Genomic DNA, 26,991 nt, shown 5'->3' with positions numbered 1-26,991 from the left:
AGTGCTGAAGCAATTCAGTGTCCACAAACTCTGGATTTGGTGCCAAGATACATTGAATACATATTGAATCCATGTAGTGGTTTGGTAGTGTTCCTGTTTGCTGCTTCTCTGTAAATAAAGCCAAAGGCTGGCAAGAACAAACTTATACTGTCATCATATAGTAATATAAAGAAGAAAAGTATACCAGCTACTGCTCTGTCTCTTCTTCCATTGTGATGAGACAGTAAGGTCTTTAAGAGGAAAGATTCCAAGGAGAGATGCCATTTTTCTTTAAAAGTCACATACTGTAATTACAAACTATGTTACTGAGATTGAGAGGGTCCTGTAAAATGAGGAAAAATATTAATACTCAAGTATATGTAAATAACATCTGTGGTTCTGAATGAAAACATGAAGACCAAGTATCTTCAGAAAATACATATTAAAAAGATTTGCTCTTTTCATAGAACTACTATCATTTAATAAACAGTCCTAATAAAATCAGTGTTCTGTCATAACTTTCTGAACTTCAAGCAAAGCATCTTGCAAATATTATAATCTCAAATAATTTGAAGTGTTACATGGACTGGTTAGGAATTTGTCTTAAGTATCCAGAGCAACAGGCTTGTTATGTTGACTTTTTCTGTTCCATGGAAAACTGCAACTTTTTATCTTTGCTTATATTCTGCACGTTTTTCTTTCATTTCACATTCTCTTTCAGTAAGTAGAGCTTGTTTTTCTGTCAATATCTCCTGGTGACAGAGATAGCACTATCTATTGTTTCATGTTCTAAATTGCTTCTGACTTCATTTTACACCTGGGGAGTATGGAAGCACAGATCTGTGGCTGTTGCTTTCACACTTTGTCATGATTTTCTTTATTTTTGCTTAAGAAAAGTGACAAGCCACCATTTGAGATCTGGAGCTTTTCTACTATGGCGGTATCACTGCAGCTAAGTTCAGACTGCATTGTTTTGCTGTGAATATAAACTAAAGTGTCTCATACTTTTCAGTGACTAAAGCCCATTTCCAGTTTGAATATTTTCTAACTTCACTTTCTAGTAGGGTACTTGGATTTTTGATGCCTAGAGGAGTATGTTTAGTAACTTTTAGAGAGAGAAAATTTGGAAATAAACCTGCTCTCTGTTTTCCTGTGAGGTGTTTTTTTTTTTTTTTTTGCCTCCTTATTAATGGCTATAGAATTAATCAGTAGAAGCTTCAGGTAACCTATGGTGGCAAAGGTAATATAACCTATTTTACTTTGTGAGGGGTGCAAGGGGGGGAGAAAGTGAGAGAACTGTTAAGTTCCAATGAGCCTCTTTTCTAAGCCTGCTAACCTATTTTTGTCACTGGCTGGAGGTCACATAAGACTTTGACATACTGGTGGAATGGAGAGGTGGGGATTTGTACAAATGTAAGTTTACAGGAGTGCTGGACAAAATGGTAAATTTGCTTCAATATGATTTATTTGTTCAGTATACCAGAGGAGGCTTGTGGCTCTAAAAATCAAGGCTGAAGAGAAATCTGGCTAATGGAAGGTAGAGATGTACATTTGTGACTCTCCAGACAGTGGAAATATTGAGGGTTTCTTTTGGAAGAGTTCAGTGGGCTGGAGAAGCCACACGGCTGTGTGGAGGTTCGCTTGGCACTGAGCAGAATTCTCACAGGCCTTAGAAGAAAAGGGCAGAGATGTAGCGGGGAAAACAAAATCATGGATTACTTGAGAGCTGGTCCTACAGAAAGAATTCTGATTTTTTTTTTTTTTGACTATTTAAAATATATTTGCTGGAAGAGAAATCTTTTAAAAAGATGACCTCAGATTGTAATACCCAGAGAAGCAGTTTGCTGGCATTGAGAATTTGCATCATTGCTCAAGAAGAAATTCAAACTGAGAAATGTGATCTATTTGCATAATGCCTGTGACTCGTATTTGGTGGTTGGGGTTTTTTTGTGAGTGTTTTTTTTGTTTGTTTGTTTGTTTTCTTCTCTCTTTAAAGAATGCATGAAAAGAGATAGATAACCCAGGAGAGCACAGCAGATAAAGCAGTGTAACTGTGCAGAATGGCAGACGATTATTAGAACAAAAGTTAACTGTAAAGAATATTTCTGAGAATAGTAGTCAAACAACATAACTAGTGGTTATAACTATGCCAGCTTTGAATGCAGTTAAGGCTGTGTTAGCTGAAGCACAAACAAAGCTGAAACACTTCTGTGCGAATATCAGGAGCGTGGGGTATAAAATGGAATAATTTGAATTGCAGAATATTAAACTGGATATCACAGCCATAAGACAGTAGCATAGCAGTCATGACAGAACATGCATACTGAAGGATATGACCTTTTCAAGCAAGCTAGAAATAGAGTCTGCTGAATAGCACTACAATAAGTGATGCATTGCTCTAATGATTTAGAGACAATGTAAGTGAAAGTGAGACTGCTTAGACTGATGTCAGTTTAGTGAAAGGTGATAAGAGGTTCTGCTGGGTGTTGGTAGATCTCTGACGTAGATCCAGAGCTGGATCTGGAAACAGGTAATTGTAAAGGTGTGAAGATTAAAATTACTGGACACATTGTGAGAGGCTACCCTCATACCTGCCAACTGGAGAACAAGTGCTTCTGATAATGGTAGGAAGGGCGAAGATATTGTGGTTAAGAGGTCTAACAATTTTCTTAATTTGAAAACAAATAATGGGGCCAAGAAGAGGTGAGGTTGGTTTTGAATGCTGCAGTTTCAACTCAGACTCTGTGTATTTGGAGTATTTATATGTGTGCTTTTTCTGAGAGCTGGATTCAGGGAAGGATGATGAGGACCAGAAAGCATTCCCTACAGGAGAAGAGCTGAAGAAACAAACCCAAAACTTAGCTTGCTTTGACACTTCCAGTAAGGCAAAGAGGAGACCATAAATGTAAGGTAAAGGTCAGTGTTGGCATAATAATGTGGATAATTTGGACATTAAGACATTTAGTCTGGAGAATACAGAAGGTTCTTGCCATTAAACCAGGTAGGTGTAGGAGCAACATTCCTCTGGGGCTATCAAGAAAAAGCTGTCTAGCTGCTTTTAGGTTTAAGCTTGTTAATATGTTGTGAAAAGAATTAGATTCTGTTGCATATAATAACAGGTTTCATAACTTGGAGGTTTCTTTCTGTTTGGTTTTTAATGTGACTGGGTCAATCCTTTGTGTCCAGTGTGTGCTCTCTGGGTTGACTGACTGGTATCTGGCAGGAATTGTAAGTAACTAGTTGTAGTCTGTTCTTTGGATTACCTCTATGAGCTTTACAGGGAGTAACTTTTTGTTACTTTTTTTTTTTTAGGTTTAAATCCCATTAAGTTGAAATGCCACTACTACAGTTACAAAGAGTTACCTTGAACCTTTCATTTCCATGTCAAGAGAAATCTTTTATAGGACTTGAGGCCTTTAAAACAGATGACGTTAAAACTGACAGGTTTCTGACCCTTGGTAATTTTTTGTGCTTGAAAGGTAATCATTGGAACAGTCTTTCGTTCTCATGCACTTCAAAACTGGCAGCATAAAAGCCAATAATAATAACAACCCCCCCTTACCTGCTGCCCCTCCAGACTTCACACCTCCTCCATTCACCTGCAGGAAAAGTCTGATGTGACTCGTCTTGGTGCTTGTGCTAATGGCAAGGGAGGTGCCCATGCATCTCCCCATGGAGTGATCTGAAGTTAATGTTATGCTATTTTGCTGGATCAAAATAGAGGTTGAACCTTTGTATTTTGCTTGCACAGGAGGAATCAGTTGATGTATCCACAGACTAATTAAATTTAGCAAAGGGTTTTTGGGAGAAGGAAATAAAGAGTAAATGGCTTGGTAAAGAAGACTGGTAGGTCTGTGGTGCTCCTTATGGTGGGGGTAGAGAATAATAATTTAAATAATAATTTAAATAAGAACTTAAAGTGCTGACTTAATAGCTTTCCAAACAAAATGCAAAGCTTCAGTCTTCCTTTATTTATTTATTTTAAAAGTCTGTATGCTGGGAAGGGAAGGAGACACTTAAATTTGAGAAACAACCAGAGAAACTTGGCATTGTGCATAACCTCCAACTAACATACTCCTAATTGCTTGAGTGCTTTGAGGAAATAAGGGAAGAAATCAATTTTTGAGTAATTTATGTGTGTTTTTTTGTCTCCCTTGTAAGGTATTAATACACCATAGTGAAACGGTGTGTGTGGGGAAACCACAACAACCTATGTTGGCTAAATTAAGTAGAACATATTTGCAAAATCCTCTTTGTGTGCGTGCACATGTGTGCTTGCAGCCTGCAAGTTTTAAGGTGTTCTGAGGCATAGGCAACAGCTATTTACCAGCCGAATTAAAGTTTCTTAAACTTGTTTTTCTGAGGTCCTGCACAAGTTGCTTTTCTGCCTTGAATCAAGGTCGTCATAATAGTTTAGACTAAAGTCTGAAAATTCAAGAATGGAGGGGAAAAATCCTGAATCAGTTGAGGTCGTACTTGAAATAACTGTTTTTTAGGCTGTTATGTGCCAATTGCAGGAAGTTCTTCTGTCCACCAGCTGCAGCAGAGCTGTTTGCCCACAGAGCAGCTGCCTTACCTGGGTTTGCTTAGAGAGCTGGAAGAAGCTGGACCCTGAGGTTTGAGTGTGCTGCCTTCTCACCTTTACTATGTGTCAAAAGCTTACCTGGAGTGGTGAGAAGAGCTTACTGAAAGCTCTGGCCAGGCTGTGGGTGTTCTGCTTTGCCTCTGTGAGGGAATGACAAGAAAGCAAAGAATGCAAGTGTGACCAAGGAACAGTCTGTTAGTAACTGGAGAGACTGGGCTCTGCGCTGGCGAGCTTTGAGAGATGAAACTCTGAGGGATCTTCTTTTATTTAGCCTTTTTAGAGTTGGACTTCTTGGTGCTTTGGGTTTGTTGATACCCTTCTGAGTTCCATTTCTCTGCTTCAGGCTGGTTTCCCAGAAGTTCTTTTAGAACTGGAGAACCCTTCCAAGGTATGGAAGTCTGATTAAAATGTAGGTGATAATCCTTCAGTTAGATGTCAAGCAGCTTTTCCAGGCTGGGCAATCAGGTGTGAATTTTTTACTAGGCATGGAAAAGAGACTGTGACCATTCGCATCCTGGGGCAAGACCAGTTTCTGCATCAAGGGGCTTTGCTGATACTGCCATGCGCCTTTGGTTTTAATCACAGAAGCTCTCAGCCCTAGACTGTCTCTAGTAAAAATCATAGTTATCTTTTGTGTTTAATACAAACCCATTCATTTAATTCAGACACATGTGTTTTGTAATAATTGTTTCATAGGACTGAAATAATGGACTCTACTCAAACTCTCCTATACCGAAGCAACCTGAATATGCTATAGAACCATCTCTTGAATTTCATATTTTGTGTTTAACTCTGACAGCCTTATTTTTTTTCTTGAAGTTACTGCAGTGAACTTTTGATCTTTGTGTGAGGTGTTTAATCTGAAAAAAATAAGTATTTTTTGTGAGTTTTATGTAGCCGGGGTATTTGTCAGGTCCAACTTAGATTAAGGTTGTTTAAAATAAAAATTTGCAAAACATCTGCCAATGACCCCTTATAGCTGAAGAGAGTAGTGTGTTGCATGTGCCAGAGTAGGTAACTGTGCGCAGAAATCCAGTTAAATATAAGGCTCTATTGCCCAATTTAATAACTTATTTTATAAGTTGCAATTTATTTTCCAGGATTTTAAAAAATTTCCTTGGTGTTTCCAGCTAGTGGAAAACTTGTGTATTACTGAAAACAGGTGGTATAATGATGGACATCCAAGAACAGGAAATTTAAGTTTACTTGAGGGTAAACTTTACTCTTCCCGAATTGCCTGTCTGCACGTGAAGGCGTTAGCAGGTTTGGACTTTCCACATGTGGTGTCTGTGTTGCTTACAGGTTGTAACAGAGGGGATTTCTGTGGCCACAGAATCAGCAGTCCCATAGGTTACTGGGGATACGACAAGGAAGAGAGCTTCTGTACCTGCAAATATACAGGTTGAACAGTCCTAATCTCAATTGAAGTTAGTATGTGGGAAGTAGGTATGTGGGAGGAGCTTCATTGTCATGTGTATTTGGCCATGGGTTCAAGTTATGGCTCTTAAGTATCACCTCCTAATCTTTTTTCACTTTGGATGAATTTAGAGAGATTTAATCAGCTGCTTGGTTTAAAAAAATTGGAAGCTTTTAAATCTTCTTGAGATGTTTTATTCATACTTTAAAATATGTAAACTTGATTCCTATCTGCTAATTGAGGATATGTGGTTGATCTTAAGGCAAAAGGTCAATAAATGATTTGTTATTGCTGTAGCTGCTGCATCAGTATGAAGCGGTAATGTCCTCAGTGATTTGAATGTTACTTGAGTTTTGTTGCGTTTCTTCCCCCCTGTAACTTTGTTTTGCATCTGTCTTTGAATATTCTCATTCTCTGATGACAGAATAGTTTCTGCAGAGCTGAGATTTCTATTGCATGTAAAAATTGAATCATTATTATTGAGATACAGTTAGTGCTGTTATATTAAGGAAAAGTAATAAATCGTTAAGTCACAATTTCCTGGATTTATTTGTTCAGCGGTATTACTAGGTTTTTAATGAGAAAGGTAGGTAACCAGATATTTGTGAACTTTTAGGAACAATATATTTAAGGAATGTACTTCATATGAAGATTTTTTTTCTGGTATTTTTGTTGAAATTTAATTATTCAAATTAAGTATCATTGTCAAATATTAATCCCTTCACTTTCCCATGCTTTCCTTCTGTCATTTTAGAGGTAATTGAAGACAACCCAGTAACCCCTTTCCCTTGGAAGGTTCAGGGGCAGGAGACCTCATGGTGCCTCCCTAACTGTGGGACAGTAAAACTGAAGCTTCTGCTGGGTCTTCACAAATGTATTGAAAGAGTTCCTCTAAGGAAAAACACTTTTGTTGTTTTGTTGAAGACTGTGTGGGAAGAAGGCAGCCAAAGCAGAATGGATGCTATTAAGCAAAGTGGAAGAGGTTCCTTCCTGTTAACGCCAAAAGAAAAATGGTGGTGAACTCCAGAGCTCCCTGAAACTTAGTGAAGGGATTTTACTCCAAATCTTTATATCTTACATCCCTATTCTTAAAATGTGATATTAATGTTGTATTTTACTTCGTGTGGGTGACTTGACTAAGTAATAGCTAAAATCTGTAGAACCCAAATGAACCCCAAATCTCTCAAATTTGCTGTTTAAAATCTTTAAATATTTATAACTTGCGTAAGCCCCAAATATAATGAATTTCATAGAATACCAGGTTGGAAGGGACCTCAAGGAAATTTGGAGGATGGGGAGAAGCCGAGAGAAACTCTCATCACTATGGTTTTCTCAGCAATATGGTATTTTTTTTTTTTTCCTAGCTGTCAATATAGATACCAAGAGCATAGAAGTTGTTTGATTCTAGGATATGATGCAAAGCAACAAAGGTTAAGAAATAAAAAGTTCACAGTCCCCAAACAACTTTTAAAGATTAAAAAAAAGATACTGCATCTTGCAGAGTACAAGCTGCAGCCTTAGTACAGTAATTTATCTGTTGCAGTAAAAATGGTCAGTAAAAGTGGTGTCATAGCAATGTTGTATTTTAAGTTGCCTTTTGCTTCTGCAGTTGCGTTTTGCACCTTTTGCCTCTGCCTTTTGCATCTTTATAGATATTGGAAGAGCCAGGAAATAGTCTTGTAGAAGTGAACGTTCCACCCAAATACTTTATCTTGCAGAATGGAGCATGCTGCCATTTTCAATACAGTGCAGTATTTTTTTGAAACTGGTTATTGTGTCCTCACTCTGTCCCTTTCTTTGAGATGAGTGGTCCCAGCATGTTCTCTCTTCCAGACTGATTTACCTACTGTCTAGTGTGTAGGAGCTCCAAGTGAATTGAGCTATACTGTACTCAGGTTTGCTTTGGTTTTCTGCTCTGTTTCGTTTTGTTTGAAATGGCAGGTTACAAATGGTTTGTGTGTTTACATTCTTGGAGACAGAGAAAGGAATCTGCTATGTAAACAAATTGGTAAATAAGTAGTGACTGAAATGCTGCTATTTAGCTAGAGACTACCTGCTCTGAAACCACAGTGTCATAGTAGTGGCCGAACTCATATTAACAGGGTCATTTGTGTGTAGCTAGTGGCTTTGAAACATTAATCGATGCAGTCACTCTTGAATAGGGTTTTGAAAGACTGATTTAATCTTCTGGCGCTTGTTTTCAAGCATTGGTTTTAAAGTGGATAAATTCCATAATCCAGCTTTCTTGCTGGCCCAAGCCAAAGTTAGAGCCAGTGCAGTTGTGCCCTTTGGGAGTGGAAATGAGGTGGTGTGGCTGGGCAGGCAGTCACCAGAACACATGTGGGAGAAAGATGAATTTAAGACCGTGTTCCTGGAAATTATGGTTGCAGATATGAGGGTAGCTTGTGGCTTAATTTGGAGTTACCTGGATCTCATTGAGTAAGGACTATGTTTGAAGTCCTTTATGTGTGAAATTTGTCCTAGGGCTGCAGTTATAGCATCACATTAAGCTGACATGCCTGCAGAAATATGACCTATAGGGCACATTCTTGTCCTCTGCACTGGGCTGGCAGTGGTGTTTCTGCAGCCAGGTAGCCAGTCTGATCAGGAAACAGCTTGATGAGGTTGATTTCCATCAAGACAAGTTCCTGAAGCTGATCGTGTGGCTACATCAGGGCTGGTGCTGAAATGGGGAAGAAGCGCTCCCTTTCCCCAGGAGCCTGCACCTCTGTCAGGTCAGTGGCTGCTCAAGAACAGCTTGAGGGAGGTCACACTTTGAACCCTTTGAGTCACGACCAGCTGGCCATGTTGGTGAAAGCGGCAGTTTTGCTCTTGTTCAGTCCTCTGCCTTGTGTGGTACAATTTGTTTGTCTGTGAACCACATGGGGCAGCTCTGACAACTCATAAATGACTTCTTTCACAGAGCCGGTTTTGGGTTGGATCAGTGTCAGCAGGTAGAAGTACATCATTCAGTGAGTGTGCCAGATTATACCTGCTTGCAGGAGGTGTTAATTTGTATTATTCCTTTTAGGGGAGGCAAAATGCAGGATTTTATTTTTCCTGAAAGATCACATCTCAATACTGGGAAACAACATGAATCATTTAGGAATTTTGTTGACTGGGAAGTCTGTCAGCTGAAGGGAAGACTCTTCTGTCGTGTGGTTTCTTTTGTTTGTTTGTGTGGTGGTGGTGGTTGTTGTGTTTTGTTTGGTTTTTTGTTTTCCAGTTGAAGGGAATACCTTCAAGCCAGGCCAGCATTTTATTTTTTGTTGTCCATCTCCAAACAGGAGAGCTCAACTCTCTGTTTGTGGTTTTGTTTTTGTTTTTCAATAGATGCTTTGCTTTTAAAGTCTTGTTATTTTTAAGACTTTAAAAGGGACTTGCAGACAGTAGTAGTACTGAAATGGGGTGCTGGTGGGTTTGTGTGGTGTGGTATTACGGCACTGACAGGCCATGACTCCTTTGCAAGAAGGCTGGCCCTGGTTAGGGACAGTCTTGTTGGCTGGAACTCCTCTGTTTTTTAGAGCATTGTGGGGCAAGGGGTGGCGGATCTGAGCACTTAGGGGAATGTAAAGGCATAAAAGTTATTACAATGTGGTATGTGTGTGTTTCAGCATAAAATACAACTGAAATGACCACTGATACTATTGTGAAAAACAGAACTGTTGATGTTCCTGTTACCTTTGCTCTATACGCTCAGTAAAGGTGTCCAAAGAAGTGACGTGACTCACCAACTTGCTGAATATTGTGGGCCTGTCATGTTGTTTGTTTTTTTTGTTTTGTTTTGTGTGTGTGTTTTTGTTGTTTTGTTGATTTTGTTTTTGTTTTTTTTTGTTGTTGTTGTTTTTTTTCTTATTGGTAAGGCCACAATGGCTGATAAATGATATGAAGTAACAGTTGAAATAGTTTAAGATGATAATATCCTCAAATAGATTACAATAGTGCTGGCAGCCTACCAAAGCAGAAATGAAAATTACCAACAACGTATGGTCAGGCTAGCTTTGATCTTGCCAGTAGGAAACACGATGTCAGGAGACACCAGTGAAGAGATTGAAAAGTTAGAAATAAACTGAAATTTTCCATGGGTAAAATCAGCTAATGTGACTGCATGCAGCCAGCTGATATGAATCTTTAACTTCATATAGAAAGAAATAGCTTTGTATTGCCAACAGCTACCTTCTGTAGCATTTAGTGATATCTGATATATAGATCTTGCCTATCTTACCTCAGTGGGGGAAAAAAATAATGAAAGGAACACTCTGTAAGACACATGTTTCTGTACTGTTTTATACCTTTGCATTAAGGTTGCCATCTGCAGATCCTCTAAAACCTACTTTAGAATCCAGTCTTTGAATTTATGTAAGCCCAAGATAGTTTTTTTTTTTTTCCCTGATTGGCTGATCACCTGTTAATGATTTTTGAGGTAAAACTTAAATCCAGTTTAGATTTTCAAACTTTTCGTTTAGATATATCAATATATCTGTGTATTTGAATCTCCTGTCATATATCAGTTCTTATTACAGGCTTTATATTGTGCTCTTATTTCCTCAATCTGTGAAAGAGAACCTGGTGTTTTGTTTGACTGTGCAGGGATCAGTGACAGAATGAAGAATTTTAAGGGGGGAGGGGCAGAATATCTTATCTATATTTTATGACCTAATAATTACTATATGGGTGAAATAAAGAAACAGGATGTGGAATTAGTAATAACTCTTTGCTCAAAAGCAATACCATGCTTGAAGACAAATTGTAGAATAATTTTGAAGCTTTCCTTTTGAAGGTTGTTTCCTGCACTTTGTATGTGTTCCACTTAGTACAACATGGTGTAAACTAAAAATATTGTACCTTTTCAAAGGAAGAGAAGGGACATTTCGAATATATTTGGCAGGGTTTCTGAGGACTTGCAGACACTAGTTTTAGCATTTTTCTTTTTGAAATTGCTAAACTAGTGAAATGAGGCAGACAATTTTATTGACTTTGAGAGGTTTAGGGGTTGCATCATTAGAAAGCTTATGCTTTAACACTTTACCAAAGTATCTGGAATTAAATGCAGTACTAATGAAAGCTGCAAAGTATTGTGCATTCATTTCTTTAATGCTGAACTGTGCTTAGGATACATAAATAAACTTGGAACCTAAAAAACACTGCTGAAAGCGGTGTTTTGGGGTAGTGCATGCAGCCATGGAGGTGGTTACGCTGTTTTGTATTAGCGTTAGTGTCCTCTTGCACTTACTGCTTTGAGCAGCTATAGCTCAGTGGTACAAGGTGCAGGAGTTGGAGAGCAGCTGCAAATGATTTCAGTGTGTAGATCTTTTCATGCTAGTCTTGGCGTGCTGAAGTCAATTTTGTGCAGGTCTTGCATGATAAAAGTTCATTGAAAGCTAAGATTATTTGAACATGTGTGATGGGTTGGCCCTGGCTGGGCACCAGGTGCCCACCAAGCTGCTCTATCACTCCCCCTCCTCAGCTGGACAGGGGAGAGAAAATAAAACAAACAGGCTCATAGGTCAAGATAAGGACGAGGAGATCACTTGGCAATTACTGTCACAGGCAAAACTGACTTGACTTGGAAATGAATTAATTTTATTACCAATCAAATTGGAGTAGGGTAATGAGAAATAAAACTAAATCCTAAAACACCTTCCTCCCACACCTCCCTTCTTCCCAGGCTTAACTTTACTCCTGAATTGTCTACCTTCTCCTTTTGAGCAGCTCAGGGAGACAGGGATTGGGTGTTGTGAACAGTTCATCACAGGTTGTCTCTGCTGCTCCTTCCTCCTCACACTCACTCCCTGCTCCAGTGTGGGGTCCCTCCCACAGGAGACAGTTCTGCATTAACTTCTCTGATGTGCATCCTTCCTGTAGGCTACAGTTCTTCACAAACTGCCCCAGCGTGGGTCCTTTCCACAGGGTGCAGTCCTTCAGGAACAGCCTGCTCCACTGTGGGTCCCCCACAAGGTCATGAGTCCTGCCAGTGAACCTGATCCAGCCTGGGCTTCCCACAGGGTCAGAATTTCCTTTGGGCATCCACCTGCTTCAGTGTGGGGGTCCTATACAGGCTGCAGGTGGAAATCTGCTCCAGTGTGGACCTCCATGGGCAGCAGAGGGACAACCTGCCTTGCCATGGTCTGCACGACGGGCTGCAGGGGAACCTGCTCCAGCGCCTGGAGCACCTCCTGCCCTCCTTCCCTGGCCTCAGGGTCTGTAGGGCTGTTCGTCTCACATATTTCCGGCTGCTGTTGTTCAGCGGTTTTTCCTCTTCTTAAATATGTTACCCCAGAGGTGCTGACAGCATTGCTGATGGGCTCAGCCTTGGCCAGCGCTGGGTCACTCTTGGAGCTGGCTGGCACTTGATCTGTCAGACATGGGGGAAGCTTCTAGCAGCTTCTCACAGAAGCCACCCCTCTAGCCCCTTCACTACCATAACCTTGCTACGAGACCTAATACAACATGCTACTAGTTTTGACTTCTAGCATTTACAAAGAGGGTGCGAAGTGGGATTATATCTCTTCAAGTGATCACCAATGTACATTTCTCTCATTGTGATAATAAAAAAATGCAACTATATGGCTGGTATTTAACAGTTACAATAGGTTTCGCCTCTTGTTTTCTGTCATGTGAATCAAGTAGTTCTGATTGTTGTCCATAGCAAGTAATCATGAAACCTATAATTGCAAATGTGGGGAGATGTGGGATGCTCAACAAAGGCTTCATAAATTTTGTGGTCTATGAGCTGTCCATACAGTCATCTATTTGAAAATGATTGCTTCCAAGGACATAGACTCCTACACCTTTTTCTGTCCTGGCGATGTGCAAAGTAGTTGACTGGTCTGGCTTACTTATGAGTTATGGTTGTGGTGATCGTGTGAGGAAAAATGCTGAGGGGGAGGTTAGATTCAGCGTGCCTCTCTCTAACCACAAGTATTAAATAACGCCTGTCTCTTGAACCACTAGTATTAAATAACTGAAGATAATATCTTTCCTTTTGGAGTTCATGTTAGCAAAGAGATTAGCTAAGAGAAACATTTAAAGGCACTATATGACTAAGTAGTTTTCCTGGCTGACAGCTTTATTCCAAAATTGAGCCAGAAGAGAAGAGGTTTTTTGAGCTAAAAAGTCTCTCTGCCCCTTCAAGGAGAACCAGTACTGCAGCTGAAGACAGACACTTCTACTTGGGCTCTTTACCTCTAATTTATTGTTGTGTCAACACCGGCCGTCGGCATTGTAAGTTAAACCCAAGTTTGAATCCCATGATCTCTAATGCCCTTTAGATCTGAATAATATTCAGACATTGTCAGATTGGTTTAGCTTTTTTGGCAGACTTCCAGGCACCTTAGTTCTTAGCACTGTGGAGCTCTGCTGGCCCAGCTGCCTTGCATTTCAAGGCTGGTACTGGCTTATATGTACTGAGACGTGCTGTCTCGAGGGTTTGAACTGCTGCGTACTGCTCTCACTGTCCCACATGATTTACATGTTGTGGCTCATAGGCAGAGCAAGTGATGCACAGATGTGATAAAAGGGATTTCTTGACCATTACCATTTCTCTTGGGGGGAAAAAAAAAAACAGAATCAATATTCACATCTTCTCTAGGAGTTTTTTTAATCCTTTTAATAGCCTTTCCAGGAACCCAAAATGATGTTCTGTTTACCTGGCCCTGTTTTTTCCTTTGATCAAAGCAAAAGCTTTCTTAAATGGCAGTTAACAACTTGTCCGCTGATCTTCTGTGTGGAGTACAAATGTCTATGTATTGTAGTAATTACTGCATTTAAACATTAATTAGAGTTTAGCCACAAACTTTCGTTGCTCTGATCGCATAGATTTTGTTCAGTTATTAATGGTTTTCAATGATTCTTCCATCTGGAACTAGACTTACAGGGTCTGACTTCCTCCACACTAATAAAAAAAAATCAGAGCAATCTAAAGTAACTGCGTGTAGCTGAAGATGCTGTTTAGGGTAGATTGATAAGGTGTTTATAAAATGGACTGGAGCAGATTAATTAATAAAGCAATAATTAAGTAGGCTGCAGAATTTCTAGAGGTGTGTTCTCTAAAAGAAGACTCCCAGCGAGCTATGTGAAAGGTGTGCAAGGTATCTGCTTGAGGGGGGACTGGCCTCTAACAGAACAGTGCACAGTTGGAGATCACATAAGCATAGGCTCTGCAAGATAAACAGTTTATTTTTCAAAAACAAATGGGTTTATTGCAAACACCGTTTGCCCTGTTGTCAAAAATACAGTCTGGCCCTACAACAAAAGTAACAATTCCACTCAGCATACAGAGGCTAGTAGGAATTAGATGCATTGCCCATCCCAAAGCCCCTGTAGACTATATGCCCTGGAGGGCCTCTTGCAAGGGTCATGCTGGCTGGGTTTTGTGTATCGTGTGGCCAAGCCACCATCTTCCCTGCCTCCACGATGGATTTGGTTTTCCATGCTGAACACACCGTGGTATTAGATTACAGGGCGTGATAAATATCCTTTTTGTAAGTGCTGCGTGACTTATCTTTCCACAGTTTGTAGTCTATCAATTTACGAAACATAGGCAACCAGCTGCACCATCATGGAGCCTCCATCAGAGTCAGTAACTCATTTTGGGCACAGCAGCGTGCTTGTATGTTGTAAATCACAGGTCAGGCTCTGTGCTGACTATGAGGTTATGAGGTTATAATTTCAACAAGATCATGAAATGGAGTCAAAGGCATGAAGATTTACTTAAAAATATAAGTATAGCTGCTGATGCTAATGGAAAAACAGGAAAGAAAATGTGTGTGGGAATGAATGGAGAAGTTGAAGCTGCTTAGAATACTTGTTGGCTTGCATGTAGTCTGTTTCTTGCTTGTGAGAGTATTTGATAGTGAGACTTAAAAGTGCTTTTGGTTTTATGGCAGTTCTCACCGTAGAACTTTCATAGGAGGAAAAAAATCACTTAGAGATTTGCCTTCTGAAGGTTGTGTTAATGGCTTGTCTGTGTTTCACATGTACAAAGTAATAGTTGAGTTTAATCTGCTTTCGCTGTTGTAGTGCTATTGGAACTGGCTGTGGTTTGGTGATTGGAAATAAAAGGACTCAGCACAAGGTATTGATTTGAGGGATAAACTTGAACAAAGGAAGGGAATACAAAGGGAAATGTAGGAATGACAGGGCCCACAGAAAGATACATTGCAGAAGATGTAACTTGTCTTTCAGCTCAACAGTTGAGAGGAACTTGATCAGGAATTGTTGAGAGTTGTAGTTCTTCATCAGATAAAGATGTCAGTGCTGTCTTCTGAAGAACAAAGACTTCTGATTTAGAGACAAAGTGGCTTTGGAAGAGCATGTACTGCAGATTGAATGACTGGACTTTTTTTGCTTGTATGGTTTGGTGTGCGGTGCTTGTGTGTGTGGTGGTTGGTGGGTTTTGGTTGGTTGTGTTTGTTTGTGGTTTTTTGTTTGGTTTTGTTTTTATTTTGTTTTTGTTTTAGTTTGTAGGAGTATTAAAACCATCTGACAAACTTCTGTTGCTTGAGTGTAGAGAGAGGCTTTTACAAAAGGGTTGGATATTAAGAGCACTGAATATGTGGGAAATTAAAAGATTTGTTTAAAACTGCTTTTCCGGCCTTACTTTCTCCTCCTTGCAGCAGTGTGAATCTGTGCTGTATTAGCTGCAATTTGGACAAAAATATTTGTTTCCAAACATGCACTGTTCAAAATGGCAGCTACCAAACCTAATCTTTAAATAATTTCAGATAAACGGAGAAGGGGTTCTGAGAGAAACAAAGATCTCTCATCTATGTGTCAAGTATCGTTTCTTCACTAAGTTCAGTAGATGTAGTTCGTTCTTCTTTTTTTTTGAGCAAACAACTAGTTTTCTTAAAACATGGAAGAAAATGTTCCAAAACAATTAAACTCTAAAAATATGCCATGAACAAAAGGGAAGTGTACTAATCAGTGTCAGTATAACAAAACATGGACACTTAAGTACGTGGTGAACTTCTATGGTTAATGGTTTGTATTTTGATAGACTTATTGTTCCTGTGAAAGAGAAGGGAGCACAAGGCAACAGTTTTCCCTCCCCTGCCCCAGGAATGCATATTTGAGCTTTCTAGTTATTTATATGCATATAGCCAAAATAAACAGGGTGTTTCAAAAAGATGGACCCAATTTCAAAGATACAGCGGTTTCAAATCTTTTTGAAATGGTCAGTCCTTTTGAAATACCCTGTATTTTAGCAGTATTGATAAACTGGGGAAATCCTGCATAAAACTACAGCTTCTGCTTGAAGTTATAGAGACACTGGAAAGCTATGTTTTTCTTTCTCAAAGTGTATGAGGAGAAGATGTCACCTACATAGACTTGGGACTTTTTCTTATTGTTTACACTGCTCCCTTACTTTGAAAGAAAGGACAGTGTTTGATCTGTACAACAGAGTAAAAATCACAATAAATAGTAGCACGTCTTGTTTTCTTTTTTTTTTTTGTTTTTAATATTTCAGTTGACCTTCGTATCTGCTGCCTAGATTTTGCTCAGCATCAACAAACTAACTAGCATCATCGTTGTCTTCTTCCATCTCTTACTCATCTTCATCCTCTTCCCTGACAACCCCATGAGATTCAATGCTAAAGATCTGGCTTTCCTGGCCAGGCAACCAACTGATTGTTTTGACAAGGAAGGAAAACTGAAGATTTGCAGAGTGGTTGGGAATGAAAAATTAATAGGTAAAAATGACTTGCAGTGAAAACTACTCGTGCTTGATGTGCATGTTTTCTGTGGTTGTCAGCTTACAACTTCACTAATCACACATACCTCTCAGTTTTCTTCATTACTGATGCTTGAGTGGTGCTAAATACCTTTCTAAATAAAGAATTTTAAAGCCAGCTCTTCACTTTGCTCAAGTTTTAAAGTTTTCTTTGTCGTGTACCTCAGAAACAGTACTTGGTCCTTAACATTTTTTTTCCTGTGAAGATTGCTTTTCACTACTAGTCACTCCTAGTCACCAGTCATTAGTTGCTATATTTAAAGTTTAGCTATCCAGTTCCTCAGGACGTGCTCCTCCCACCCCCCAAAACTGTATTCTTTTATCATTATAGATTTTCTATGGCTCACTTCCCACCTTCTTTGCAGGTTTATTCAGGCTTTTATGATCATTTTTTAAATATCTTTCAGTTTCCTGTAAGCTTGAATAAATGTCTGTTCCCTTGGTAGCTGTTAGGAAAATAGCTCATGTTTAGCTCTAAAATCAGACTTAATACAGTAATTTCAGCATCAGCAAATGTTTTGTTTTCGCTTGTATCAACTGATCTCCATTGTAATTTACTTTTGTATTTACTTTTATTTTATTGAAACAAAACAAAAAACCAGCCCAGCACAGACTCAATTATGATAAGGGACTGAAAAAATTTCCTGCCACACTTCCAGATTATTTTGTCCATTTTCTCATGACAAATAGCCAGTTTCCTCTGGAGGATGCAGCTAACTTTCTGGACGTGTTACCAGTGGGCATCCACTCCTGCCTGCCTTGGGGTTCTTCCACAGGATTCTGTCCTGGTGTTCTCACCATAGGCAGCATATCAGGCCCCATCCAGTGAATATCTGACATGTTGGAGAATGTCTTTGATTTTCCTTCCTTTAAGAATATGTTGAATGCTGTTACTGCTGCTAAGAACTTTAGGCTGACCAGAGACAGACCAAACATTCCTCTAGCTTAGTATCAAGGGCTGTCTCTGGCATGGGCAGTGGTGGGGGATTCAAGAAAGTGTTGAGGAAACTGTGCATGTATAGGTTGTTCCTATTGCCCAGTAAATCCTTCTGGCTCCTAGCAATCAGGTTATGACCCTCGAGAGAAGGGTGACTGCTCTCAGGGCATTTTGGTCACTACATACCATCCACTGGTAGGCTTGTCATTAATCTGACTAATCTTTCGATTTACTTACTTTTCTGTTACATGGTAGTGACTTTCCCAATTTGATGTTAGAATACCTTTTATTAGAAAAATCTGTGGTGTGACTGTTGGGATTCCTTCCTTCTGATGCCCGCAGGGTTCTGAAGGATGGAATTTAGTCTCAGCAGAGTCCTGTACTTTTACTGTAAAACACCATACTCAAATCTGATAACTGTGTTTAGATTTTTGTTGGTGGGTTTACATCAATTTATATCACATTTTCTTCAGTAGGTCTGGAAAGAGCCAGGAACTTCAGTTCCTTTTCTGCAAAAAAACATGAATTATAAGGAAAAAAGTTGTTTTAAATCCCTGTGTAAGCCTTCCACTTTCTAGTGGGTGAAAGACTATTTTCAAATGCTGCCTATTGGAATGTCTTAATTGAAGTTATCAAGAGTAAAAGAGAATGTTATCTATTTAATTACAGTAACAAGGCATCCCCCTGGTCAATATTATGTCTCTAGTGGTGGTCGGCTTTGAGGGAAGTACAAAAGTTCCACACAGGCAGCTGTGGAATAACATGACTTTAGGGTACAGCTGTTCTTGCAGCTCCCTGGCAATCTGAGGTTGGCTACTGTCTCAAAAATAAAAAAAATAATATAACTTGTGTAAGAATGTTCCTTGTTCTCTGAAGAAGTAGGGTTTGTCTGAAGAGATTGTGTTTGTATCTGAGATATATATTACCTATTATAGACATAAACATATTTATGTATGTATCTTTACCTACGGATATGTATGCACAAGTGCTTTTTAAAAAAAAAAAAATGCTGCAATTTAAAAAATGACTAGTTTGGGAAGAATAAGTTTTTAAAGTTTTTTTGTTTTTTTCCCCACACAAGTCCACAGGGAAATTCTGAAATATTCCCTGTTCTTAAAAGTTTGATTACATACCCACATGTATATGCACAAATATGTTGTTATTCCCATTGGTGAAGCACTTTTAAAAAGTGTAGTAAAATAGTAATAGCAAAGTGACTGTAAGTATTCGGGCCTTATTTGCTCGCTTTTTATTTCCTGAATATTGCAAACTCAGATTAGCATGTTCTAATGGAAGTGCAATAGTAAATGTTTTTGTGTCTTAACAAGGATTATCTTTCATCTCAAAGTTGAGGAAGCAAAACCCATTCCTTGCTGAAGTGGCTGTTTCTGCTCCCATGTGAGTATAAGGGAGAAAAGCAGAGGAAACATAGGAGTGTATGCTACAGTCACCACTTCTCTCGGCTGCAGGGTAGAAGAAACCTTCTGGGAAGTTATTTGGCATTTAACAGCATGTTGTACATAGGCAGCTGCTGAGTGATGTTGGCTTTTTTTGGTTAATGTGTTGTGTTTTTTTTTCTCTGACCTTTATAACTAATGCATCTTCTTTAAGAAGCATTTAGTATATGAAGACAAAAGGTTGTTTTTATTAATTTCTTCTTTGCATACAGAACCGAGAGAGAGATGGTGCCGACTGAAAGGAAATCTGCTTTTTCTAATGAAAAATAAGGTAATTCATTTTCCTACTGCTTTTCCTCATGTGTTAGTCTAATCTTTAAGAACCTGAGTAATCCTTTTTCATGATAGCTATTGGCATTGTGCTTTTAGGGACAAAAAAAAATCGCTATTATTAGAATACTGGAGATGAAAAAAAATCCATTGTTTACTTTCTATAACACTAGCTATTCTTCATGATATCAACTTCCTTTAGCTGAATCATAAATAGTCTATGGCCAGATTCTCCTCATAACATACACCTGTCTAAATCCAGAATTACCTCACCAATCCAGTGGAATAATGGAGGCTTTATTAGGAGTTGAGGCCACTCATCCTCTGGAATGAACAAGCATTAAGCGTGGAATTGTACTTTTTCTTATCCTTTCTGTCTGATATTATGAACATTGCTTCTGTAGTTGCCTGAAAATAGCAGTGGATTGTAAGGAATAGGGAGTAGTGTGAAGCTTGAGACACTTATCAGTAAGTATTTTATAGTTGGCTCCTCAGATATTTTTATACTGTATGGATCAGCAGTTGAATGGAAATGATAGTACTGCTTGACAGATTGCATATTCTGTTTGAAAGATTTTTCAGTATGATATAGAGGTTTATTTTAATATAGTGATGAATGTGAACATATGGCATACTTTTAAAGCAGTATTTGCTTTCAAAGCACTGTTCGGGAGCATGTGATAGATTTCTGTATGTATGCAAACAAAATGAGACAGTATGACGTAAAGATTTCTCTGGCTTGAGTTTCATATGGCTGTGTTCCCTTGAATGGTAAAAGGACCAGCAAGTTTTATGTAGATGAAACCAGGCTCATGGACACCCCTTTGTTGCATGTATTACTATTCTCCTGTATGACTTCCAGAAGCTATTTTTAGTAAAGAGCTTTGAGTTTCAAACTACTCTTTTCTGTTCTGTGTTCTTCCACATGTCCTATTTTCATGGGAGCCTCTGTCATTTTGTAAAACAGTTTCAGGAAATATTTTGATCAACTTTGCAGCTCTGAGGAGAAGAGTAGGAGAGTTTTACTGAAATCAAATGTAGCCATTGGTTTAAACCTATAAATTTCTGGAGCCAGACTAGACTAGAGGTGTTAGTGTGGCTTGCTACCTGGGGTCACGTGGTGTGTGCTGGTAATTTTGTGAGGGGTATTTTTTTAATGTGTAGATGAAGGACAGGTGGATGGAATGAGGAACATGTGGCAATCTGTGGGTTGGCTGATTTGCTGGTCCAGCTAGGTCCACTCAGGCTGTTCAAATGCAAAGTTCTATTTTGAGATACTTGGAGGATGAGGCATTCATGCAGTGCTCTTAATATCCAACCCTTTTGAAAAGGCCTTTCTGTACTCTCAATGGAGAGAATTAATGGCTTGTTACTGAAATGATCTAGGCTTGCAATAAACAAATGGGAATTCCCCTTGAAATGTTGTGATTTGACTGAACCAGTTAAAAATATACATAGGTGTTTTCAATTTCTGTCTAGGTCACTGCCAGAAAACTGCATCTCATTCTGGCTACATTGCTTAAACAGGTTTTCAAAATTTGCACAATTTATGGAAGGAACCAAGAGATTTGGCAAATTTCAGCTTGTAAAAGAGAGGACTGATTGGTGACTTGATTAATGAAATGTTTTCAAAAGGTATCAAAAGGTAGGCAGGTCACAACAAGAGAAACACTTGGAAGCTCAAGTTGGACAAATTTAAATGATGATCACCCAATGACTGGTCACTGAAACCAAAGTGAGATATAACGGGTGCTCAGTTTTAAAATGTCACAACCTACTAGGCTCAGTACGAAGACCACTGAGTGATTAAAAGGCAGTGACTAACAATAGATCAAACTATATAATATTAGACTTATAGGCTTATATCCTAGGAATTTGTGAAATGGCCTTTTTCAGAGGCTTCACCTGGCGGGTACTATAAAGGATGGTTTCTCTGACAAAGACCGATCTTTCTTGAATCTCAAATCCCTGTTTCAAAGGTTGCAATTTATAGGCATACTAAGTGAAACCAAAGCAATTTGTGTGCTGTGAGGACAGAAGAGAGCGTACTCTGTATTTTTTCCTTAGCTCTTTCTAGAAATCTGAATCTAGAAATGCTTGACATAGGAAATAATAGCTTGAATTTTGGGCATGTAGTTTGCCGGTATAATAATACAAAACCAAAACAACACCACCGATATTATGAAACAAACAAAAAGGCCACCACAGTAGTTTTGAAACTCTACTGCCTAACACTGCGGTTAGTGTGACTGGGCTGGGGAACCGTGTGTGTGACTGGCCTTTCAGACAAAAGTTTGACAACGTGCTGATCTTGGAGCAATTCTTATAGATCCTAGTCCAAAATACTTAAAAGCAGTATTATTAGGTAGTGTTTTCAAAACAATTAGGATTTAGAACTAGAAAGCAATATGTGCCTTGCCTGAAATATGTGGGTTATTTACTTATAACGGGTGTCAAACTCATTTTCACTGGGGGCCACCTCAGCCTTGCGGTTGCCTTCAAAGGGCCAAATGTAATATCAGGATGGTATAAATGTAACTACTCCTACATTTATACAGTCCTAAAATTACATTTGGCCCTTTGAAGGCAAACATGAGTGTGCTGTGGCCCCTGGTGAAAACGAGTTTGACACTCCTGACTTAGATTCTACCCAGTTCCAGCCTGGGAGGTACTTTACTGCAGAACTCATGTGAGTGGGAAGCAGGGATGAAGATTGATGGACAACAATTGCTAATGCATGTAAATATTATATACTTTTGTGCCTTTTTTCATTGCATAAGAGGGGACTTTAGATTAGCAGTATTGTGTACTGGTTTCATTTTTAATTACAGACCAGAATTTATAGCGATAGTTTCTTCTTGTGGGGTGTGTGTGTGTTTATTTTTTTTTTTTAAGAACATGTAAAATGTCGCCGTGCTGTGTCATTTCCTTTGTTGCTTTCTGTTCATAGGTCCTTCAGAATAATTTTCTGCTTTTTTGATTTCTAAGAAAGAAGTTAACAGATTACGTTAACCTTTTTGAATCTCTTTTAATCCTGAAGCCAGTTCAGTGCTCTGTTGTTGGTTTTGTTGTTTGCTCTGTATGTGTGAATTTGCAGTGATTGCTGCTAAAGTAAAGAAAGAAACTACCTAACCCACCTGCAGTTCATTTTCCCATATACTAATGTTCTCAAATGGTAATTCTGACACTTGGCCAGTTTTGTCAATTTCTTTGCGATCTATATGTAAAAAGACATAGACTAAAAAGTACAGTTATGTTTTTGCATCTTGGTAATGGCTCCAGAGGGTCCACTATGTTCTATGGAGTAAGCACTTTTGCATTCCTACTTGTTTTTGAATATGTATTTAGGAATTTATTAAAAAGTGGATTTTTGATCAGTAGTCTGTAGTGGATTCTTTAGGAGCGTCACTAGTGTCTATTGTATACATTTTTCTTAGTTTGTGGTTTAATGATCCTGTCGAGGTTACCATTCTGATCTATTAGGTCAGTTTGTCCATTCACTGGTTCAATAAACTCATGCTGCTCTGTGTGTGAGAAGCTGCCTTTTAAGACTTCAATGATGTATCAATTTTTAAAAATTATAATGTAGAAGGAAATAAATTTGCTTATATGGATGACCATATTTCAAGTAAAAGCTGTTGTGATTGCTGAAAGTAAATTAGCAGTCATATTTCACGCACAAAATTATGAACCTGTGTTTTTTTTCCTCTAATCTAAATAGTGTTGTGGTAGCAAGTTGTGTGGCATATTCCTACTGTTGTGGATCTATATGCTTGTTTCCTAACCACCTAAACCCAAGGGATTTATGTTGAAGAAATGGCAGACTAAACTACACAGGGGTACATTGGAGTGCTATAATACACCTAATGCCAGAGAGGATTAAGGAAAAGGTGGTGAATATTTTGAGGCTGATCTGTAATAAATTACCTTTCCTTAAACCAAATGTGTTGTTGGGCTTAAGACTTTGCAGACAAGATTAATGAACAAATCTAAATGGTTGTGTTGTCAACAATCACAAGCTCTCTTGAAGTGTTTGTGGAAGCTTAACATAAATTATCTTGTTACAGCATTTATCAGAAGTGTAATGTATTATTAACAGTTGGCAGAAGAGTCTTAAAGTAAGATTTTTAGATTGACTCATCAATAACCACAGAACCACATGCAAGGTAGAAATAATAGAATAATGATGTACTTCTGAGGTTCTTATGTGAATTACATTGTAATGCAGCTGGAAAATGTTATTCAGGTTATGATGGCATGGTTGTTTGTAAGTTCTGCCATAGAAATGTGAGAATGTATCAGCGAATCTTCTCTGCATTCAGGCAGGCACACACAATGTATTTTCAGCATAGCTGTATGGCTTTAGTATTTTCCTCCAATTTGTTATGTTTTAAATATTCTTACAGAATGAGATTTCTTTGTTTCTATGGAAGCTGTGGTACGTCTTCTGGTCTGTTGGACTATGAGGTTTTCTCTATGTATGTGGCTTAGCAGTCTCTAAGTCAGTGATGTCTCCAGGGCATGTAGAAATAAAAGTATCTCTTCTAGCTAAGGATGTACTTTTTATAAGCCATTTTTCAGCAGTGATTTCAATTTTCTAGAGCATGCTCTGCATCACTTCAAGGTCTGAGCAGCCAGAATAAGTGTTGCTGCACTGTGTAGCATTGCTTTGGGATTGAATGTCATTGCTGACGTGTTTTTTGGCTAAATACTACATGTATGACATTGGTTATGACCATGTTTTGCGGTGTCTTTAAGTTGAGAAGCAGGTAAGTGAATCTGTGTCTGTAATATTCCCTCAGTAATTTTCAGTGAAACATGTTTTTTGCTGTGTGTTGGTAAGATTTTGATTTACAGTAGGAAGTGTGGTAAATAGAGGAGGAAATAGAAAGTGACAAAACTGCAGGACAGACAGATCTGGAAGCTGTATTCCCTCTTCTGTGGCTCAGAAGTCTTAGTGTGTTTCTGAGCATTCTCAGCCATGACCTTGCATGGAGCTTCTGCTTGCACTGAACAGAGATGATGTCCTCTTGCTATTGGAATGAGGTTTTTATACATATATAAACGTATGTGTATAGACATAAGTTAAACATCGGGCAGTGTTCAGTTAAGAACTTTCATTTGTTTGTGTGGAGAAGAAGGGATGTTGTCATACAGGCTTAGTAAGGCTTTGTGTCCTGTGACTGTAGTCTTGTATTCATGTCAGTGAGATATCTTATTTATGTTTAAAGCCCCTTACTTAGCCTATTTTTAAACAACCAGTTGTGTTGCCCCTAAAGACATTTTAGGATGCTGATTTGTTTGCATGCCTTAATTTAAATAGTAGATTTTTTCAAGGTTTCTTGATGTTTTTAGCTGTATTGGATTGAAGACTGCTACACAGAGAACTCTCTGCTAATTGAATGCTTTAAACCCTAGCCCTAAAACTGCCCTAAATGTGATGTACATAATGCCAGCATAGGATTAGGAGGGAGGAAGCTCCTGTCTTCATGCTAGTCATGAAGAGATAATGTGAGGAGCATGAAGTTGTCTGGAGTAGTTGGGGCAGAACAGTAAGTATAATAGATAAGCTTAACTCTTGATTTCCTTGGTAGCTGTTTCTCCAAAGCAGTTGTGGTGCTGACTTAGACCCATGTATTTTAGGAGTCCTGCAGACCACTGCAAGCCTAGCAGCACCAGAACTCCATGTCTCCTTGGGGTAGCAAGGGCACATGGAGCTTTTGTTATTGAGAAGTCTGTGTAATACCACTGAGGTCTATACGATGCCTGTTGTTGCAGTCTACTGTCCAACAGTACTTGAAAATGCAATTTATAACCATTGAGTAATGAGAATAATTATTTGCTCCTATTTTTACTATGAAGTAAAAGACTTAGTATCTCTTTTCACCGCTTAACAGGATCCTGGCAAGCCCTACTGCCTCTTTGTTGTCTTTGATTCCCTCATTTATCTTGCTGCTTCTCCTTCCTGCCTCCAGATAGGGAAGCCCTCGCTTCCCTTCCACTGCTGTGGGAGGCAGACCTTTCTTATCACCTGTGCTGGCTTTGATAATTCCATTCTGTCTCCTGGCTTTCTTCTGTGTTTGCTTTCATCTCTTGCTTAACTTTTTCCATAATGTCTTTCTTGCCTTTTGCTTTTTCATAGCATAAGCATCCTTTAATCCTTAATTTTTCGTGCCTGTCCTTGACTTGCCTGCTTCCCCAGCTGTGCCTATGACTCCCTTTGATATCTGAAGTCTATTACTACTTTGTTTACAGTGTCACCATTGCATTTCCATCCTAGCATCCTCCCCAGCCTTGTTACTATCCCTTGCAGTCCACAGAAAAGGCTTTTACTGATGTCCTTTGAATAACCTCTTCTGAACAAGAGCTGGGAAGCGTCTCTTGTTCATACAACTGTCTGCTGCTTCCAATGCTAGCTCTCCCTCTAACTGTGACTCCATTTTCTCCCGGTCATTTTCAGCTTCTTCCTTCAACTTTATTCTTTATGGGGATGTGTCATGTACTGTACCTAGAGGGTGAAGCATATATGAGAAAAATGTAACTTAGCACTGAAAAACATGCAGCTTTAAATTGCATCTAGATATGTCTCAATACCTGTTTGTCCGAACTGTGCTTTAATCTTGCCTTTCAGAGACCTCTTCCTGTGCGTTTAGCATGAATTCAGTTTCAGTGAGAATCAAACAGCTGCTTAATCTTTTCTGTCAAGTTTTTCCTCCTGTTGCTTCTGATGGCTGAAGTAAATATCACTTCTCTTCCTGCTACTCATACCATTTTTAGCATTGCTTTCAACAGAAATGTGTTTCTGAGTATTCATGTTCTGGTTATGTCTGTGTTTTGCAGATTCTTTTTAATATAGACCACTCTTTCCATCTCTCTATCACCCGAAGCTTTGGACTGAGGAAATCTTATTTTGCATTTAATTTTCTGAAACATCCTTCTCCTTATCTTGGGAAAGATGAGATTTAGTTAAATCCATTAGAGCTCTTGCAGAAATAGCTTTCCTAGGTGCTTTTTTTTTGACTGTTAGACTTCCCTTTGCATCTGACTCTGGTGTCCTTCCTTTTGTATGATGTTTGTTTTCACTGTGAAGACTCCAGTGTCCAGTTCTTCATTTAAAGTTCTTCTGATTCTGAGCTGTTTCCAGCACCCAGTGCCTTCTTTCATCAGTTTGTGACACCAATGAGGAAGTAATAAAACAAGACACCGAGAAGTGTAATCTCATTATCTTCCTTTAAGTTCTGCCTTTACAAATCTGCTTTGCTCTGATGCTTACAAGAAGTTCACGATGATAATGCCTTTTTAAAAAATAATTATTATTTTTTAAAGTGTTAATTTGCTGCCGTGTAGGTTGCTGTTGGCTTGTGTGTCTGTGGTGTATAAACTCTCAGGCTTTCTTGTGGTTTAACGTCTATGTTCTGTAGCTATACAATGCAGAATGTCATAGGGTCCTGTGGTCCTTGATCTGCTCTGGTGATACATAGAATCATACAATCTGAGTAAATAACTCAATTTTTAAGATTTTTTTCATAATAGTTGTTTGTGTTCTCTGCTATTCCTGCAGCAATTGTGCATAATATATGGAATTGTATATGCTACAATTACATAATTGGC

The 26,991-nt window shown here is 38.8% G+C and overlaps 1 protein-coding gene across 3 annotated transcripts in view; it reads left to right on the top strand.

Annotated features, from left to right (window-relative positions):
* The window catches only part of INPP4B (inositol polyphosphate-4-phosphatase type II B), a 320,380-nt gene that overhangs the window by 22,485 nt on the left and 270,904 nt on the right, over positions 1 to 26,991 (top strand). For all 3 annotated transcript variants that reach the window (XM_082050912.1, XM_082050914.1, XM_082050913.1), the window contains exons 2-3: positions 16,453 to 16,675; positions 19,323 to 19,381. In XM_082050912.1, coding sequence (XP_081907038.1) covers positions 16,564 to 16,675; positions 19,323 to 19,381 — 171 coding nt within the window. In that variant the 5' untranslated portion in view covers positions 16,453 to 16,563. The remainder of the gene's footprint in view (positions 1 to 16,452; positions 16,676 to 19,322; positions 19,382 to 26,991) is intronic.

Source organism: Streptopelia decaocto (genome assembly GCF_964273445.1).
Source record: "Streptopelia decaocto genome assembly, chromosome: 4".
In the NCBI taxonomy this organism is placed as follows: Eukaryota; Metazoa; Chordata; class Aves; order Columbiformes; family Columbidae; genus Streptopelia; species Streptopelia decaocto.
This window is presented reverse-complemented; position numbering and strand designations above follow the sequence as displayed.